Source organism: Bubalus kerabau, chromosome 8 (assembly GCF_029407905.1).
Source record: "Bubalus kerabau isolate K-KA32 ecotype Philippines breed swamp buffalo chromosome 8, PCC_UOA_SB_1v2, whole genome shotgun sequence".
Taxonomy (NCBI): domain Eukaryota; kingdom Metazoa; phylum Chordata; class Mammalia; order Artiodactyla; family Bovidae; genus Bubalus; species Bubalus kerabau.
Genome location: NC_073631.1, coordinates 11,028,448 through 11,046,810, shown reverse-complemented (window position 1 = coordinate 11,046,810; position 18,363 = coordinate 11,028,448). Strand labels below are relative to the sequence as shown.

At 39.4% G+C, this 18,363-nt stretch overlaps 1 protein-coding gene across 6 annotated transcripts in view; it reads right to left on the bottom strand.

Moving 5' to 3' along the window:
* The window catches only part of CDK14 (cyclin dependent kinase 14), a 666,835-nt gene that overhangs the window by 492,970 nt on the left and 155,502 nt on the right, over positions 1-18,363 (bottom strand). For 5 of the 6 annotated variants that reach the window (XM_055589679.1, XM_055589680.1, XM_055589676.1 and 2 more), the window contains one exon: positions 5,049-5,143. The exons of the other annotated variant lie outside the window; for it this stretch is intronic. In XM_055589679.1, the coding sequence (XP_055445654.1) occupies positions 5,049-5,143 (95 nt within the window). The remainder of the gene's footprint in view (positions 1-5,048; positions 5,144-18,363) is intronic. 6 annotated transcript variants of the gene reach the window in all.

Sequence of the window (18,363 nt, the reverse complement as noted above, 5' to 3'; positions counted from 1 at the left end):
CCATGGCTAAACCAGTACCGCAACAGAGAGCTGAGGCAGCCAAATGAAGGAATGCATTAATTTAAAAACAAGCAGCCACAGTCTCCATCCTCTCTAGATAAAACAGGAAGGAAAAGAGAGGAGTCTGGAGTCTGTCCCAGGCAAGAGTAAAGGTTCCCACCACTCGTGGCAGGGGGTGGAAGCCGGGAAAACTCGAGCATCTGGGGTGAGGAGGAGACACGGGTGCACCCCCCAGCAGATCCCAGCGCAGTGAGGAACACACAAGCCCACCACACTCCAAGTCTGGGAGCTGGAGTGGCTGGCGCTCACAGCTCCTACCTACAACAGGCGGCCATTCATGAGTTCACCCGTGAACAACCCGCCAACCCTTTCAAGTTCTATTGCTTAATGCCAGTCCCACGCTAACACTCAAACACAACACTAGTGCTTTTATTTAAATTTGCACAAGAATTCAAATAAAGCAGCTTGCTTTTACTTTATGGCCCTCAGGCTTTCACAGACTTTGTGAAGAGTTTGGTAACAAAGAGTGAAAATGTCATTGTGTGTGCCTAGAGGACCAAGTCCCATACAAAAACTCTCCCAAGGAGTCCTACAAATAACACACAGTGACGAGGGAGGCTGGATTTAAAAGCACATGAGGCTATGAATTCAACCAGTCACCACTGGAGAGAATAAATACTTTACTCAACATTCTTCTTTTTGAAATTTCACACCATTTCCCCTGGGCCTTTCTGACTGCATTCTAGCTTATATAGAATATACTATGTACGTATATGTAAATAGACAGATAGATACATACTGTGGCCACCTGATGTGAAGAGCCAACTCATTGGAAAAGACACTAATCCTGGGAAAGATTGAGAGCAAGAGGAGAAAGGAGCGACAGAGGTTGAGATAGCTGGATGGCATCACTGACTCAATAGACATGAATCTGATCAAACTCTGGGAGATAGTGAAAGACAGGGGAGTCTGGCAAGCTGCAGTTCATGGGGTCCCAAAGAGTCAGACACAACTTAGTGACTAATCAACAATAACAACATTCTAACTTATACAGATTTATTTATAGTATATGGAGCATCTCCCTTCAAAACTGTTGTTTCCTGAGGGCAGAATCTGTAACTAAGTTTCTTTCTATCCACCCACAGCATAGAAAGAGCATAAAAACAACATCAGGAACATTCACCATTAGTTTTAAAAACTCAAAAAATGTGAACAAGTCTCTGAATGTACAAAAGTCTTTTGGAAAACAGATGATTTCAAGGTGCTGAACTAAAGATATCTTTAAATGCCACAGTTTTAAAATGTAGAGTATTATACACTGCATGATTTTTTTAAATCCTATATTAAATGTTACAGGGATTTAGACGAGAGAACAAAACCAGGAAATCAAACCAGGAAAAAGATTAGTAACAAGAGTGATGAGAAACTGCCTCCCATCCCAAACATAAACACACATAAGCACAAAGAAAGTATTAAGAAGCTGGAGAACACTGGTTTCAAAGCAAAACAAATCTCTACTCAAACATGGAACTGTGGGAGGGTTCAAAAAAAAATTTTTTTTTTAATAAGAAAACTTGTTTGTAAGTGTTGTACGTTGAAATGGTTGCAGTTAACCAGCCACACTTTTTAGAGGCAAGTTCCTTACCAAAAAGCTACACAGTATAGGAATCTCAGACAACTTCTCCCCAGACTATGTACTGTTACAGGAATAAGAAACCCAAGTGAATTTAAGAGTAATAAAAAATCTTTCTATTTCTACTCAGGTTTCTAAACAATGGCTAACGGCAACAGTATCAAAGTCAAAAATTACACAAGTCTTTTGATTGGGGGGATATTCTTTGCCTATTTTATTTGAACTATGAAATAAAAGATGACTTACTTATACCATAAATGGAGATGGTAAAGAAGAATATTACCATGCACACTGATGCTAAATTAGTGAGGTCTGAAATGAATGAGTATTATGGATTCAACTGTATCCTCCAAAAAAGATATGCTGAAGTTCTAAGTCCTAAATCTTCAGAAAGTGACCTTATATGGACACAGCATCTTTACAGAAGTAGTCAAGCGAAATGAGGTCATTATAGTGGGCCCTAATCCAAAATGACTAGCGTTCTTATACAAAGGGGAAATTGGGATGTGGAGGCAAACATGTCGGAAGAGAGCACCACGTGAGCATGAGGGCAGACATCAGGGTGACGTGGCACTGAGTCAGGAGCGCCAAAGACTGCCGGACACCTCACGAGCTACGACAGAGTCAACGAGCACACTCTGCCTTACGGCACCAGCCGTAAGAGCACCTGCTCTGCCAATTCCCTGATCTTAGATCTAGCCTCCAGAACCAGGAGATGATACGTTTCTGCTGTTTAAGCCATGCTTAAGCTATGCTATTTATTTTAGCAGTCTAGCAAACTAATAAAATGAGCTCTATGGCAAAATCCAAACTTGACATTTTACACATATGTAAAATGCTCACCATCCAAGCATCAGTGGTATCTCTACAAATGACAGGCAGCTTTACTGCAATGTAATGATACCTGCTCTTGAGCATGATGCTAAAGACAATATTTAAAGATGGAAGCAGGAAGACTTCGCTAGTGGTCCAGTGGCTAAGACTCCCAAAGGAGGGGGCCTGGGTTTGATCTCTGGTCAAGAAACTAGATCCAATATGCCACAACTAAGACCCAGCACAGTCAAACAGATAAATTAAATAAACAATTGAAAAAAAAAAAGAAGGAAGTAGGGATGCAGACAGCTATGGGAGAGTGAGTAGTATTGGAACAAGGATCCCGATATTCAGTTGACTCTTTAAATCATGTAGTGCTTAAGAAGACACACCAAATTCAGCTCTCCAATGTTGCTAGATGCACGCAACTATTGTTCTTTGGCCTGACCTTGCCACTGTAAAGCAAATAAGCCAAGCAGCCTGTCATCTCCTAAAGCAGGTGAGTGGACAGTGGATTCCATCTCCAGCTGGAGGAAAGTAAATAGTTCATGTGACCAGAGAGTTTTAAACTGCTCGAGAAATGCTGACAGGTTACACTGAAACCTGCTGGAGTGAAAAGTATTAACTGTCCAGAAGGATCCTTCTCAAAGACTGTAGGTACTTAAAAAGCAGTCTTTGTCTTATTCAGGCATAATAAACAAAGAACATTTCAACTATGTCTCAAGATTTTGTCATGAATCTTAAGCATCTGAGTTGTAATCCTGCACTTGGAAACCAGGTGAGCACATCTTTGGTGGGAGGGCACTGCAAAGTGATTGGTTCATTTCCATATAATGAAATACTATGTTTGCTTCAGTTTGATTCACAGTTAAAATAAGTCAGAGTATCCAGGAGAACCATCTGGAATACTTACGCAGGACCAAGTCTTTCCAAGAAGACCTTATCCTGTGGAAGGACAATGGTTAGGAAAAGACGACCTCAAACCAGATAGACAGGAGCCAAGACAAGCTCTGTCACTAATAACGTGTAGGGACTTGGACAAGGGACTAAATTTCTCTAGGCACCAAGACGCCTGGTCCAGCAGAGGTGGCAATAATATAATAATGGGGCCTATCTTACAGAGTGTCATGAGGAGTAACTGAGACAATGAATATATCATACTTTATACAAAACAGTTGCTTAATGCAATGTAGTTATCTTCACCTTCTTAACATCAAAGGTGCAAGTTATGTTTATACAGTAGAACGCTATTTTTCCTTAGGAAAAAATTAAAAAAACCTGGGATACAACCACTGTTGAAATTAACTCAACCAGTGAAGCCATTTTCATGATATTTCATTATGCTCAAGTGACAGAATGAAGTCATCAACAGCCCTCTAGATTTTCTTACTTCATTCCCCATATTTTTTTCCTACTCAAAATTTATAAGGCTTTCTTAAGTAAAAAAATAAACCTCAAGATTAACACTCAATTTTTGCTCTACAGCATTCCTGAATTTCCATACTTACATATCTTCCTTTATCAGGAATATTGCTTCACCTTCTTAACTTGAAAACTATGAACAGGGGTGTAAGACTACTTTCCAGAAAAACCAAAGAGTACCTCAATAAGCAAATAGTCAAAATTTCCAATTACAAGTTTAGAATGATCCTTCACAGAACTGTCTTCTATAGCTCTTTAATTACTTACCTTAATGAGTAACTCAATTATTGCTAACTAATCGCTTAGTTGGAATTTCCTATCTTTCATAATGACTTAAAAGAGAGACAAAAACAAGGACAGTTTACACGCTACATGTTACCAAATACAGTAACTCAGTGTTAATAAAAAAGGGAGAGGGAGAAGGCATATCAGGAACATACAGTGGCAAGCTTCTGAAGAACCCAAATTTGTGGGATTCCCTGCCAGTCCAGGGGTTGGGGCTCTATGCTTCCACTGTATCGGGCACGAGTTCAATTTCTGGTCAGGAATCCCACATGCCACTTACCAAGGCCAAAATAAATCACCAAATTAAATTAAATTTAAAATTACCTCATTTTTTAAAAAAAATTAAAAAAAGAATCCAAGTCTGTGTCCTGATCCCAGGATTGCATGGGGGAAAGAAGAAGAGTTACTTCTCTCTGTGGAAATACTTACAGCGTGAGGTCAAAGGAGACAGGAAGAAAGAGCTTGTAGTTTAATTACTTCTGAAAGATGGCGTAAAAGCTCAGCTTAAAAAGGTCCCAAGAATGGTCAATACATCTGACTCCGTGAAATCAGTCCTCTTATTCCTAAGCAAACCCTAAACCTCCAGAAGAAATTAATCACATCATTCACCTGGAAATGAGTTCTCTTTGGAGGGTTCCACCTCCAAGGAGAGAAAGAGAAAATAAAGATGGGGGAGGGGTAGCATAGAAAAGAGGAACTGGGCAAGTCTGCAAAACTTTGCTCACAGAAAAAAACCAATTCTAATGATTTGTTAAAACAATGACAACAACAAATAACAGAAAACCTGAGGGAGGAAAGTCTATTGTTTGTGAAAATTATTTAAATACACTGTTATTTTGTACTAAGAGAGCAGGTATACTGTCCCTGCGAAATATTCAAAACTGAGTGAACTTACTTGCTTTTCCCTTTGTATACTGTAGCATAAGATCCTTCGCCTAGTTTTTCCAGTTTTTCATATGAGTCAGCTTTTCCAAATTTGGGACTTGTTGGCTAAAAATGAAGCAGAGGGTAAACAAAACAGATTGTATCAAACTAATTAACAATAAATAACCCAATTTTGCTGAAAATGTAGATTCTCCATCCGTTTTTACATAACTCTTCTCTGATATAAGAATGTTTATTTTTAAAAACATGATAAATATTCAGGATACAAAACTAAGAAAATGCAAATGAACACAGTGTAGTTTAAATTTACCCATGATCTAATCACCAACAGGGAACCACCATCAATGACTCGTCTTCTAGTGTTCTCTGTACGCTGATGAAGGCTTTCTAACATTCATCACTACAGATCACACTACAGATACTGTTTTGTAACCTGCTTTTTTCACTCAAAAGGAATATTTCCCATGTTATTATATAGTCTTCTAAATTGTGGTTGTTGTTCATCACTAAGTCGTGTTTGACTCTGCAACCCCATGGACTGCAGCACACACTCCTATGTCCTTCACCATCTCCCGGGGTTCACTCGAATTCATGTCCATTGAGTTGGTGATCCTATCCAATCATCTCATCCTCTGCCACCCCCTTCTTCCTTTTGCCTTCAATCTTTCCAAGCATCAAGGTCTTTTCCAATGAGTTGGCTCTTCATATCAGGTGGCCAAAGTATTGGAGCTTCAAGCTTCAGCATCTTCTTTCCAGTGAATATTCAGGGTTGAATTCCTTTAGGATGGACTGGCTGGATCTCCTTTGACACCAAGGAACTCTTAAGAGTCCTCTCCAGCATCACAACTTGAAAGCATCAATTTTTCGGTGCTTAGCTTTATGGTCCAGTTCTCACATCCATACATGACTACTGGAAAAACTAAATTAGGGGCTAAAAAATTTAGCCTATCACCTAGTTTTACATATCTCGTAAACTTAAGAAAACTCTTTATATATTTTTAATGCAGAGGGAATCTAAAAAAGAATAAAATTTCATAGCATGTGAAAATTATATGAAAATCGAGTTTTAGTGACCTAAAGTTTATTGGAACATTTGTTGTTTAAGTCGCTAAGTTGTGCTCTACTCTTTTGCAATTCCACGGACTGTAGCCTGCCAAGATCCTCAGTCCATGGAATTTTCAGGCAAAAAATACTGGAGTGGGTTGCCATTTCCTTCTCCAGGGAATCTTCCAGACCCAGAGATGGAACCCAGGTCTCCTGCATTGGCAGGCAGATTCTTTACCACTGAGCCACCAGGGAAGCCCATTATTGGAACACAGTCACACTCATTCATTTACATATTGCTTATGCTTTTTCGACTTCCCTGGTGGCTTAGACGGTAAAGTGTCTGCCTACAATGTGGGAGACCCGGGTTCAATCCCTGGGTTGGGAAGATCTCCTGGAGAAGGAAATGGCAACTCAGTCCAGTATTCTTGCCTGGAAAATCCCATGGATGGAGGAGCCTGGCAGGCTACAGTCCACGGAGTCGCAAAGAGTCCGACATGACTGAGCGACTTCACTTTCACTTTTCACTTTTAAGCTTTTCAAGCTACAGCAGAATTATGGTTACTATAAAGATCATATAGCCAACAAAGCTGAAAATATTTACTACCTGACCCGTTATAAATCGTGACTGTATAAAATTCAGTCATATAAAGTTACCTCTCTGATACCTTTTAGCAATAATACAAATAATCAAATACATTCAGATAACATTAGTTATTACAAAATGAACTCTCTTATGTCTACATACACCAATCCTTAAGGTTAAGCTGCAACAAAATCATTCTCCCTTTAGAAACCGTACATCCTATCGTGACCACAAAAGTGCTAAGAGCAAGTGGTCTCATCACTCTTGCTGCGGTCAACTTCCACCCCACTTTCACCAGACAGCAAGAAAAAGGGAGTGCTGCCCTCTATGAGGATAAATTACCTGTTATTTTAATGTCACTATAAAAAGATAGTACCAAAACACATTAAAATGATAATTCTATAAGGAATTAATAGCTTCTTGAAAGTATTATGTAATCACAAGTATATTTGTAACTGATTAAAAGTTACTAATGACTGTGGGGTACTCTGTAAGAACCCAATCTTAGAATCTTAGGGAAAGAACTTCATGTTACGCTATTCTTGACCATGTGCTCTTACACCACTTATGAAAAAACACAATTTACCCTCAATGAATCTGACTCCTACAGTTTATAAAGATGCTATGCAGCAAATTGAGCAATGCTGTTTACCTCCTTCCTACCCAGAATGCCACAGAATGACTAAAAAGAAACTTTTCAAAAATAATAAATCAGAAATACAAAAGGGAAACAAAAAAGAGTGTCAATTTCTAATCACATATTTTGAGGAATTCTAAAATACAAAAAGTAATCTGAATCAAAACTTCAAAAAAACTGGGGGGACGTAGAGCCTTAATATGTAGGAGAAAACTAGTACAGATAAAAGAATTAGGAACCTCTAGGTAAATGGGCTTCCCTATAGCTCAGATGGTAAAGAATCTGCCTGTAATGCAGGAGACCCAGGTTCGATTCCTGGGTCAGGAAGATCCCCTGGAGAAGGGAATGGCAACCCACTCTAGTACTCTTGCCTGGAGAATCCCATGGACAAAGGAGCCAGCCGGCTACAGTCCACGGGGTCACAAAGGGTCGGACACGACTGAGCGACTAACACTACTACTAGGTAAGTAGGAGACTAATCAACAGAGCCGAACACATAATGTCCTCCCAGCAAACTGCAGGAACATGTGCAGAGGAGACAGCTGAGAAGGTGGGTGTTCAGGCTAGAAGGGCAGAGCGAGGACTCAAGTGGCTAATACCCAGAGAAAGAATAAAGCATCTACTTCCTCAAAATGTAGTCAGTCCCTGCCTCTCACACAATCACCAGAGACAAGGTACAGAAAACGGAATAAGCTGAGAGCAATTCTAAAATACAAAAATGAGTATACAACCAAGAATCACACATCATTTCAGGAATACCAACATCTTATTGAAAAAGTAACAACACTGAATAAAAATAGCCAGTACCTTAAAAGAGATCCAAGAAGATATTATATCCTTTAAAAAGAAACAGATTTAGAGATTAAATATTTAATTAATGAAATAAAACATGTATGGGCTGTAACTAAAAGAATGTACACAGGTGAAAAAGTAATAAGTTCAATGTCTGAATGGAATTTTCACAAAAAAAAAACTCTAGGGAGAAGTTACATTTAAACAGAAATTTTTTTCAACCAGCATAGTATTTTAATAGATTTAACAATGGCTGAAAAAAGACAACCAAGCAACTGATACTCAAGATAGCTGAGTATCAGTTGCGATGGAAAAGTTGCAATTTTACCACCCACAGGGAAAGAAAAGGTACAAAATTCCATTTTATCTCCATATAAGTTATAGTTAGAGTGATGGGGGAAGTGCATGAAGGCAAGAGACAGTAGAATAATAAAAATAAAAGCATATTGGGATTTATTGGATTGTTAAAGACAGATTGCAGATACTAATTAACTCCATATGCATAATTTTTAGTACATTTCTTACGACTTAGATGGTAATTACTAGAATAAATAAGATGTACAAATCCCAAACAAGAAGAGAAAGAATGTAAGAGAAAAGTGCAAAGAAGAAGGGAAAAAAGGGAAAAGAATGAAGAAGCTAGAGAAGGGGCATATACTCAAGAACAAAGCATTTAAAGTAGAAAATCATAAAATAAGAAAGTTATATCCAAACATATTAATGTTTATAATAAATAAAACTTTAAAAATTTCCCTACTAAAAGAAAGTTCTCAGATTGGAAAGACAATCTAGCAATGTGCTATTGAGAAAAGACAAAAGAACAAACAAACAAATGAAAAAAAAAACACACAAAAAAGAGCAAATCTGAAAATAAAAAGGGAAATCTAGCCAAAAAAAGTATTTTTGCAAAACTGTACATTATAGCAACACTGATGGAGGACAAGACAGAATTCACAAAACAGCAGATAGATTATTTTCTCCAATAAAATCCAACAAGAGATTTACTTTTTAAAAAACTTTTTATTTTGCATTGGGTTATAGCCGATTAACAATGCTGGGATGGTTTCAGGTGAACAGGGAAGGGACTCAGCCATGTACATATACAGGCATCCATTCATTCCCAAACCCCCTCCCATCCAGGCTGCCACATAACATTGAGCAGAGTTCCCTGTGCTACACAGTAGGTCCTTGTTAAAATCCACCAAGAAATGTACTAATCATACACCAGTATGAGCCAAACCACATAGCTTTGCAGCGTATGAAACAATTGCTGGTAACAATAAAATGAGAAATGTGAAATCCACAGTGATAATGCAAGACAGACACTCATCATTCAGACATCAACAGAGCAGGCAGATGACCAATAAGTAAGAGATATATGGGCTTGAGTATTAGAAATAGCATTTTAACATATGCATATTAACATATATTCTTTTTAAGCACACATTTAACATTCACAAAAAATGGTGAAAGATTAGGCCACCAAAAAAAAAATCTCAATATCAAAACTGTAAGAAACACTTCAAATTACTTATTCTGAACACAATGCAACAAATTAGAAATTATTAATAAGAATAAAAAGAAAAATAAATAGTCTAGCCATATGGGTTAAAAAGCAAATCTAAATTGAAAATTCATAAGTACATATGCGGCACTGAGGACATGACATTTTAAGACCCATGAGATGCAGGCAAATCTATACCTAAAAGAAAATTTAAATAAATGTGTACACACAAGAAAAGAAGAAAGGTTGAAAGTATTATGATTTAGATATTTAACTGCAGTTAGAAAATGAACAAAAAAAAACATTACAAGAAGAAATTAATAGACAATGGACCATCTATTCTTTTTTCTTCAAGAAACTGGTAAAGCATCAAGCACATGTTGAGTTGAATCAAGTAAAACTTGATGGAAAATTACATTCAAAAGCGCCTGACTAGTCCTGTGTGGGTTATGTTCTCATGCATTTTTCATCACCAAGAAACAGCTTGAGAATGTCACACTTTACCATCACCCTCCTGAGCCCAAGTTTTAAATAGAAATTTTAAAACCTATATTAAACTTCAGTATAAAATGATCTTCAATGGGGAAAATATTGTGTTCACAGTTCCACTCTAAATTATTTAAAATCAGAATGAGGAGTCTGTATGTTTGCTTTTGTGCTCCTTTAAGACTAAATTCAATCTAAGTTAAAGAAAAAAGAAACAGCAGAAAATTACCTCTTTAGTCCTATTAGGGGATAAACTGCTAATGTGTACTGAGAGCAAGGACAAGACACGTCACACAAAGCTGGTAACATAATAGGGAGCTACTATTTTATCTTTCTGGAAAGGTGCAGATAATTTTCCAAAAATGATATATTTCACTCTTCCTAAACTGCCTATATTAGTTTATGTAATTTTAAGACATGGACCATATTAAACTTACTATTTGAGGAAACTGAATTAAAAAAATTCAAAAACTAAGGATAATACTCTTTTTTAGGCTATATGTCATTTACCCATAAGAAAAAATAAAGCAATAGATGTTAATGACACAAAGTATTCTATTTATCTAACTGAGTAGATTTGGATGCATTAACTGCCATGCTTAAAGTACATTCTATTAACAATACGATGGCAGAAAATGATTATTTTGCCACATTGGGTGGGAAAACAGTCAATGTGATTTGCCTTGTGCAACTGATATGAACACACTGTGGAAATATACTGCAATTTACAGATCAATCATGCTGTAAGACAGAAAGAATCACACACAGATACTGGCTCTCTAAAAGTGATTTTAGTCTGCCAAAGAATGGGTGCATGGAACAGGCCATGTCTGTGAGATGGTCTGAGCTTTAAGAGTTAAATTCTTGTAAAGTTAATCTCCTATTTTAAGTAAACAGAAATGTTCTGATCTTAATTATTTTGCATATAAATAAGGAACTCAAATGCCAAGTGTTTTGAGAGGCCAATATTAAAATACTTCCAATCAAAGGAGCCAACTAAGAATAATTCAGAAGAAGTCCTGTTTTCTTGGATAATTAAAGCCCAGGCCTTTGGTTTGCTTTTTTTTTTCTTTTTTCCCTTGAAACTTCATTAAATCATCACATTTTAAATAAAGATGCTAGCTCAAACCAATAAGCAACCCCAACATTATCTTTGGCTCTTTGATGTCAGGTGCATGGACGGATGGAAATAGCTTTATGGGGCCACTATTCTCTGCTTAATCACTTCCTCCATTTAGACTGCAGGTTTGAGATAGCACTTTAGAGAACTGGATATACAGAGGGCTAATCAGCAATTATTAACAGACACTACATGCATAGAGACATGGAATTTAATGAGATAATGTTAATACAGTTTTTTTTTAACAGAATAAAGGCACAGAGAACTGTCAATTGTCTGGATCAGTGGAGGGGAACACTGGCATGGATAATGAAAAAGTCAAGGTAATATTCCAGCTGAACGGTGTTTATCACCCTGTCCTGAAGGAGATGCTCCTGGCCCTTGCTGCTCTAGGTTCACTATGGAATTAACAAAAACAATCAGCTAATATGGATTGTTTACTATGGTCCGTGCTTTGAGCTTATCACTTTACATTCATTATCTAAATTTAAACCCTGTTAACACCACGCTGAAGTTGGTTCTATTGGTACCCCTTTTTGAATACGAAGAATATAAGACTGCAGAAATAAAGTAACTCATCTAAGATCTTAGAGCTAGCGCTAGAGCTAGAATTCAAACCAAGTTGACTGGAACTGAGAACTTATGTTCTTTGTACTACTACATTGGTAGGCTCTAACTCCCACCCAAATAGAGGAGATTTAAATCATGCTTAAGTCTATCATCCACTGAAGTCCCATTCTTGGAAACAAGGATGGGGTTTTTACCAGATTTTAATAAACTGCACGAGTATACCTGAGTGTTCACTGCAGTGATACTGTGACATGGCTACACAGTTTTACACTGAATTCACTGAAAATTTACTTTAACTTTCAAACATAATCCCTTACTTAAGACTGCTGATGATCCCTGCATTGTAGGAAAACCACAAGTAAGAATCACTGCTCTATTACATTATACTAAAGAAGTGTGGGACTGGGTGAGGGGAAAGTGGGACAGATTCAATCAGCACTATTTGGCCTGGGCTTCCCTGGTGGTCTGGTGGTTAACAATCCGCTTTGCGATACAAGGAACATCTGTTTGACCCCTGGTCCCGGGGGGAGGGGTCCCACATGTCGTGGGGCAACTAAGCCTGTGCACCACACCTACTCACACCTAGAGTCCACGCTCTGCAAAAAGAGAAGTTACTGCAAGGAGAAGCCGGCTGGAAGAGCTGCCCCCACTTGACGCAACTAGAGAAAGTCTGCACGCAACAGTGAAGACCCAGCACAGCCCAATGTAAATAAATAAGTTTCTCTTTAAAAAAAGATCTGACCTCATTAAACAACAAGGATTTTTGAAGTCAAACATTCCTTGGCTAATTTTTCTTTCGTCTTTGATCTTCACAACAGGCTCTATCATCCTGCTCATTTCCAGCCCTTTTAAACATAGCAACATTGAGATAATTCATAGTTGATGGGTAACTTGGTTATAAAATAGATCTAGATGCTAGACAGGACAACAGACCCAACCTCCCCACATACTAGCAACCTGACAAGAGGCCTCAGTTCTTCTATTTATCTTTTTGTCTATGTCTTTGACGGCACTGGGTCTCAGCTGCAGCACATGGGATCTTCAATCTTCCTGAGGGCATGTGGGCACTCGAACTCCAGCTGTGGGCTGTGGGGTCAGTTCCCTGACCAAGGATTGAACCCAGGCCCCCTGCATTGGGAATGTAGAGTCCCAGCACTGGATCACCAGGGAAGTCCCGGGTGGGGCTCCATCTGGGAGTTTCCTAGTCCCCGTAAGGAGGAGGCAATGCCAAATGAGATCCCCAAGGACGAGCATCAGAGAACTGTAGTGGGACTCTCATCTTCAAGTTTTCATCTTCCTTCTCTCTTTCCAAAAAGAGCCTGCCTGTCACGGGATGCAGCTTTCCCCACCCCCACTCTGGCTGAAAGGAAGTACATTTGGGAGAAATCTGCAGAAAGCATAGAGGATCTTAATCTAAACATGAATTTCTGAAAATGTGTTCTCTTTAAGCTCAGCTTATGATAGCACAGCTCAATGAAATCCCTTCTAAATTGGACCAAGAAGACAGTCTCCTGCCGCACTGCCAATACTTCTAGCTACTGAAGAGCACAGCCTGGTTGGAGGAGGTGGTAAGAAAAAGGGAACAAAAGTTTGTCCTGTCAGGGACAGTGCTGAATACCACCCAGGGACTGGACCCAGGGAGAGTAGGCACTCAAAACTCATCTGAAACAAATACACAAAATCTGTCAAACACCTCTTGAAATATACCCATTTAAATAAAATACCATCCATAATATTCTGCCTGAATTTCACTCTATTGTTTGAAAGTTTTTATTTCGTATTGGGTATACTCAATTAACAATGTCGTGATAGTTCCAGGTGGACAGCAAAGGGACTCAGCCATACATACACATGCATCCATTCTCCCCCAAACTCCCCTTGCATCCAGGCTTCCAGATAACACTGAGCAGAGTTCCATCTGCTATACAGTAGATCCTTGTTGGCTGTCCATTTTAAATATAGCAGAGTGCACATGTTCATTCCAAACTCCGTAACTATCTCTTCCCCTATCCTTCCCCCATGGTGACCGTAAGTTTGTTCTCTGAGTCTGAATTTTAAAGTGCCACTGTCTGGACAGAATCAGGAAGTTCAGATGAATGTGATGGTCACTAAGGCTAAGGCAGTCTTAGTTTCATAATTTTAGTCATGACTCCTCACATAGACAATGACCAGTATATGAATAGCAGAGAGATGTAATAGTGCATAACTGTTTCTACCATAGTATTTTCAAGAAACAAGAGTGGCTACCTTGCTTCCTCATAAAAACAGGGGCAGCAACGCCACCCTGCTGCTCACTTCCCCCTCCTTCTCAACGGTACTCTTGGAGCCCATTCAAGATACCTAATACTTTCAAAGAAATAACAGTAAAATAAAGATATGACGTTAATCTTGGTGGCCTTTAGATAAAGGATATCCTTGGACGCTCATCAGTCTTTAAAAAAAATCTTTAAAAATAAAACATATCATAAAACTCTCATGCCATTGAGTATGAAATGATCAAATGTTCCATAAAGATCCTATCTCAATGTCCCCCTGAGTATGAATTGATCAGTGTCTCATACCTATAGGACAGGAGGCTGCACAAAAACTGCCATATTGGCCCAGTGAGGAATCTAAAGGAAAACAGTCTTCCTGTGAAAATGAGTATGATAAAATTCCCCCTCCCACTACAATCAAGGCGAGAACAAAAAGGCAGTGGGCAGGGAGGACTTAGAATAAAACAGAATACTGTGGTGTCATGCTAAAAGAGAAAAAAGGAAAACTATTTCCAGCTTGAACAAGAAAAAGCAAAGGCCTTTTTCCAGGGCATACTGAATGGAAGAAAAAGCTCCGCAAATGAAAAGAAAGCAAAGCATTTACCACACACAATAATAGAAGTGCCCTGATATAGAAGAAAGGCATCCCAGAGTGGACCAGAAAAGGATAAACTCAATAAGAAACTCTCAGGAAAGAGGATCTAAAGGAAGTTAATATAATGGGCGAGAAATAGTGGACATTTCCAGTTAAACATGGTAGCCTGGAATTCCAGGGCAGGATTTCCTCTGTTTCAACATTTTAATAATGTTGTGCATATGTGTATGTTTACCCCACACAGCTGTTCAATCTGTTCCCTTGGTAAGCCTCCTGTTAAAGAATAACACAGGGCTTCCAGGTAGCACAGTGATAAAGAATTGGCCTGCCAATACAGGAGACACAGGAGACTCGGGTTTGATCCCTGAGTCAGGAAGATCCCCTGGAGAAGGAAATGGCAACCCACTCCAGTTTTCTTGCCTGGAGAATCCCATGGACAGAGGAGCCTGGAGGGCTACAGTCCATGGGGTCGCAAAAGAGTTGGACACGACTGAGCAACTGAGCACATGGTGTCTTGAACACAAGTATTTATTTCTCCCCCATACACCAATCTGTATTAAAATGAAAGCAAAGTTATAACTTAGAAGAGCAACTGAATGAATAAGGGGAAGATTGCAGACAAGATACAAACAAAAATTTTGAGAAACAAACTTTGGGAAACAAATGGATAGGAGGTCACTGACAAGGACAATGACCACAGGTGGAAACCAAGGGTGGCAGTCAATGAGAAATAAGTCCATTCCCACTTCAGAATCCCTGAAACACTCAAGAATCGGAAGCTGAACTTCAAGGAGGGGTGAAAACCAAAATGATTGGTCAGATTAGATTTAAAGAACAAGTTCTTTCCCCTAGACTCTCCCAATCAGGTGTCTGCCCATCCCTGATCCCAGGAAAGGTTTATTCTCTGAAGAGGTTGAACGTGAAAGGCTCGTAACTGGGACACCAAGAATTATGAAAATCAGGATTAAGAATCAGGCTGAATGAAAACAATGCACAAAAAAGGGCCTAAGCCCCTTCTTGATCATCTCGGGAAACAGCAACTAGGCTTACATCCTAAAATCTAGATTGGTTGTTCAGCTTTGGAGGAATGAAAGGATGCTCCTGACAGCTACTAGGAGATGGACCAGTCCAGACTGGATGAGGCCAATGGAGGACCATAAGGACAACCTCAGGGGACGAAAACCCGACAGATTGCCTCATTCTGATTTGTTTCAGAGGAGTTTTCTAGTTTTGTCAAATAGTTTGGGGCCTCAATTTGTGATTAAAATTCTATTAATTAATTGCAAACAAGTGAAAAGAAAAGGTAAGTACAACCAGGAAAAACAAAAAGTTGTGCAAGCAAAGAAAGTTAATCATAGTACATTATGTGACCTCACTAACAATGGTATTCACATCATCTCAAGATTGTAAATACTGTATATTAACTAAAGGCAAAAAGTAGGGAAGGAGACTTCCTGGTGGTGCATTGGGTAAGAATCTGCCTTGCAATGCAGGAAACACAGGTTCGATCTCTGGTCGGGATTCTTGCCTGAAGAATTCCACGGACAGAGGAGCCTCATGGGCTACAGTCCATGGGGTCGCAAAGAGTCAGACACAACTGAGAAACTAACACTTCTAAAAGAGAAACTTCCCTTCATCAATGACTAGATTACCTTGAGGTGAATTTCATATAGAAATCACTGAAAATAAATGCTTAATCATCTGCTTTATTTACCAGTTTTCAACACTAATTCTTTTCTTTTTTTTTCTGGCCATACCACACAGCATGCGGGATCTTAGTTCTCCTACCAGGGATCGACCCAGCACCCACTGCAGTGGAAGCCTGGAATCTTAACCGCTAGACCACCAGGGAAGTACCTCAACACTAATTCTTATTTGTCCTTATAGTGGTATCTATTGGGTTTTGTATATTAATGTTACAATCTGCAATCTAACTTCTCTCATTGTTTGTAGTATTTCCACTGATTCTTTGGTTTTTTCAAATATAGCATCATAAATCTGCAATAAGAAAAACTGCCCCTTCTCATTTGCTTTCATTATCTGTAGAGATGATATGCTACTCCTTATTCTCCCTCTTTTTGACAGGTTTGTATGGGATTCAACCAACAATTTTTCTATTGGTTATTTTTAAGGAAAAGGAATGTTTCAGTAGTTTGAGAAGGGTATGACCAAGATAGCTTTTCTAGCTTTATGGAATAAAGTTCTTTGCTCTGTTTTCATGAAGTAAAAAGAAAAAAAAATGTAAAAAAAAAATATATATATATATCACACACATTGAGATTTCCCCTTTTGCTTCACTTCAACGCTTCTTTCTGGAATTTCTTTCTCCCTATTGAACCTGCCCTGCACAGAAGTCTACTCAGTACAAGGCTTTGCCCTGAAAAGGTGCTTCAATCTGATATTCTAGAGAACGCAAGGAGAAAGACCAGCAGACACCGTGTGGTCTCTGGGCTCGCATCAGCCCACAGGTGCATCAAAGTCCCCTCCGCGCGCGGCTGCTGTCCTCACGAGGCCTCAACATGCCCCCGTTGGCCATGCTAGGGCTTCCTGGCTCTGAGAGTAGTCCCTAGTCTCCTGGCCTTTCCTGAGCTTCCTCCACTACACTTTCTGATAGCACATGCTTCTTAACATTGCGCACGGTTTGTTCCCCTCACTCCTCTTTTGAGGCTCCCGGAGAAACCTCCTCCTCTTCATTTGCTGTCGATGTTGCCAGCCACCCTCCCTGAGTCTGCCCCTATGTGACACACACACACTGCTGTATTTAAAACATAACCAACAAGGACCTACTGTACAGCACAGGGAACTCTGCTCAATATTACGTGACAACCTAAATGGGAAAATAACCTGAAAAACTATAGATAACATGTAAACGTATAACTGAATCACTTTGCTATACGCCTGAAACTAACATAACATTATCAATCACCTATGCTGTGCTGAGCTTAGTCGCTCAGTCATGTCTGACGCCGCGACCCCATGGACCGTCTGAGCCACCAGGGAAGCCCAAGAATACTGGATTGGGTAGCCTATCCCTTCTTCAGGGGATCTTCCCAATCCAGGAATTGAACCAGGGTCTCCTGTATTGCAGGTGATTCTTCACCAGCTGAGCTACCAGGAAAGCCCCATTCATAACCTATAAAGGACTGGACTTCCCTGGTGGCTCAGATGGTAAAGCGTCTGCCTACAATGCAGGAGAGGCGGGTTCAATCCCTGAGTTGGGAACATCTCCTGGAGAAGGCAATGGCAACCCACTCCAGTATTCTTGCCTGGAAAATCCCATGGACGGAGGAACCTGGTAGGCTACAGTCCGTGGGGTCGCAAAGACTCAGACACGACTAAGCGACTTAACTTTCACTTTCCAGTATAAAATAAAAAGTAAAAGAAAGAAGATGGTGCTGGAGAAGACTCTAGAGAGTCCCTTGGACAGCAAAGAAATTAAACCAGTCAATCCTAAAGGAAATCTACCCTGACTATTCATTGAAAGGACTGATGCTGAAGCTGAAGCTTCAATACTTTGGCCACCTGATGAGAAGTGTCAACTCAGTGATACTGGTAAAGATTGAAGGCAGGAGGAAAAGGGGTTGACAGAGAATGAGATGGTTGGACGGCATCACTGACTCAATGGACATTAGTTTGAGTAAATTCTGGGAGATAGTAAAGTACAGGAAAGCCTGGCATGCTGCAGTTCGTGGGGTCGCAGAGTTGGACAAGACTTATTGACTGAACAACAGCAACA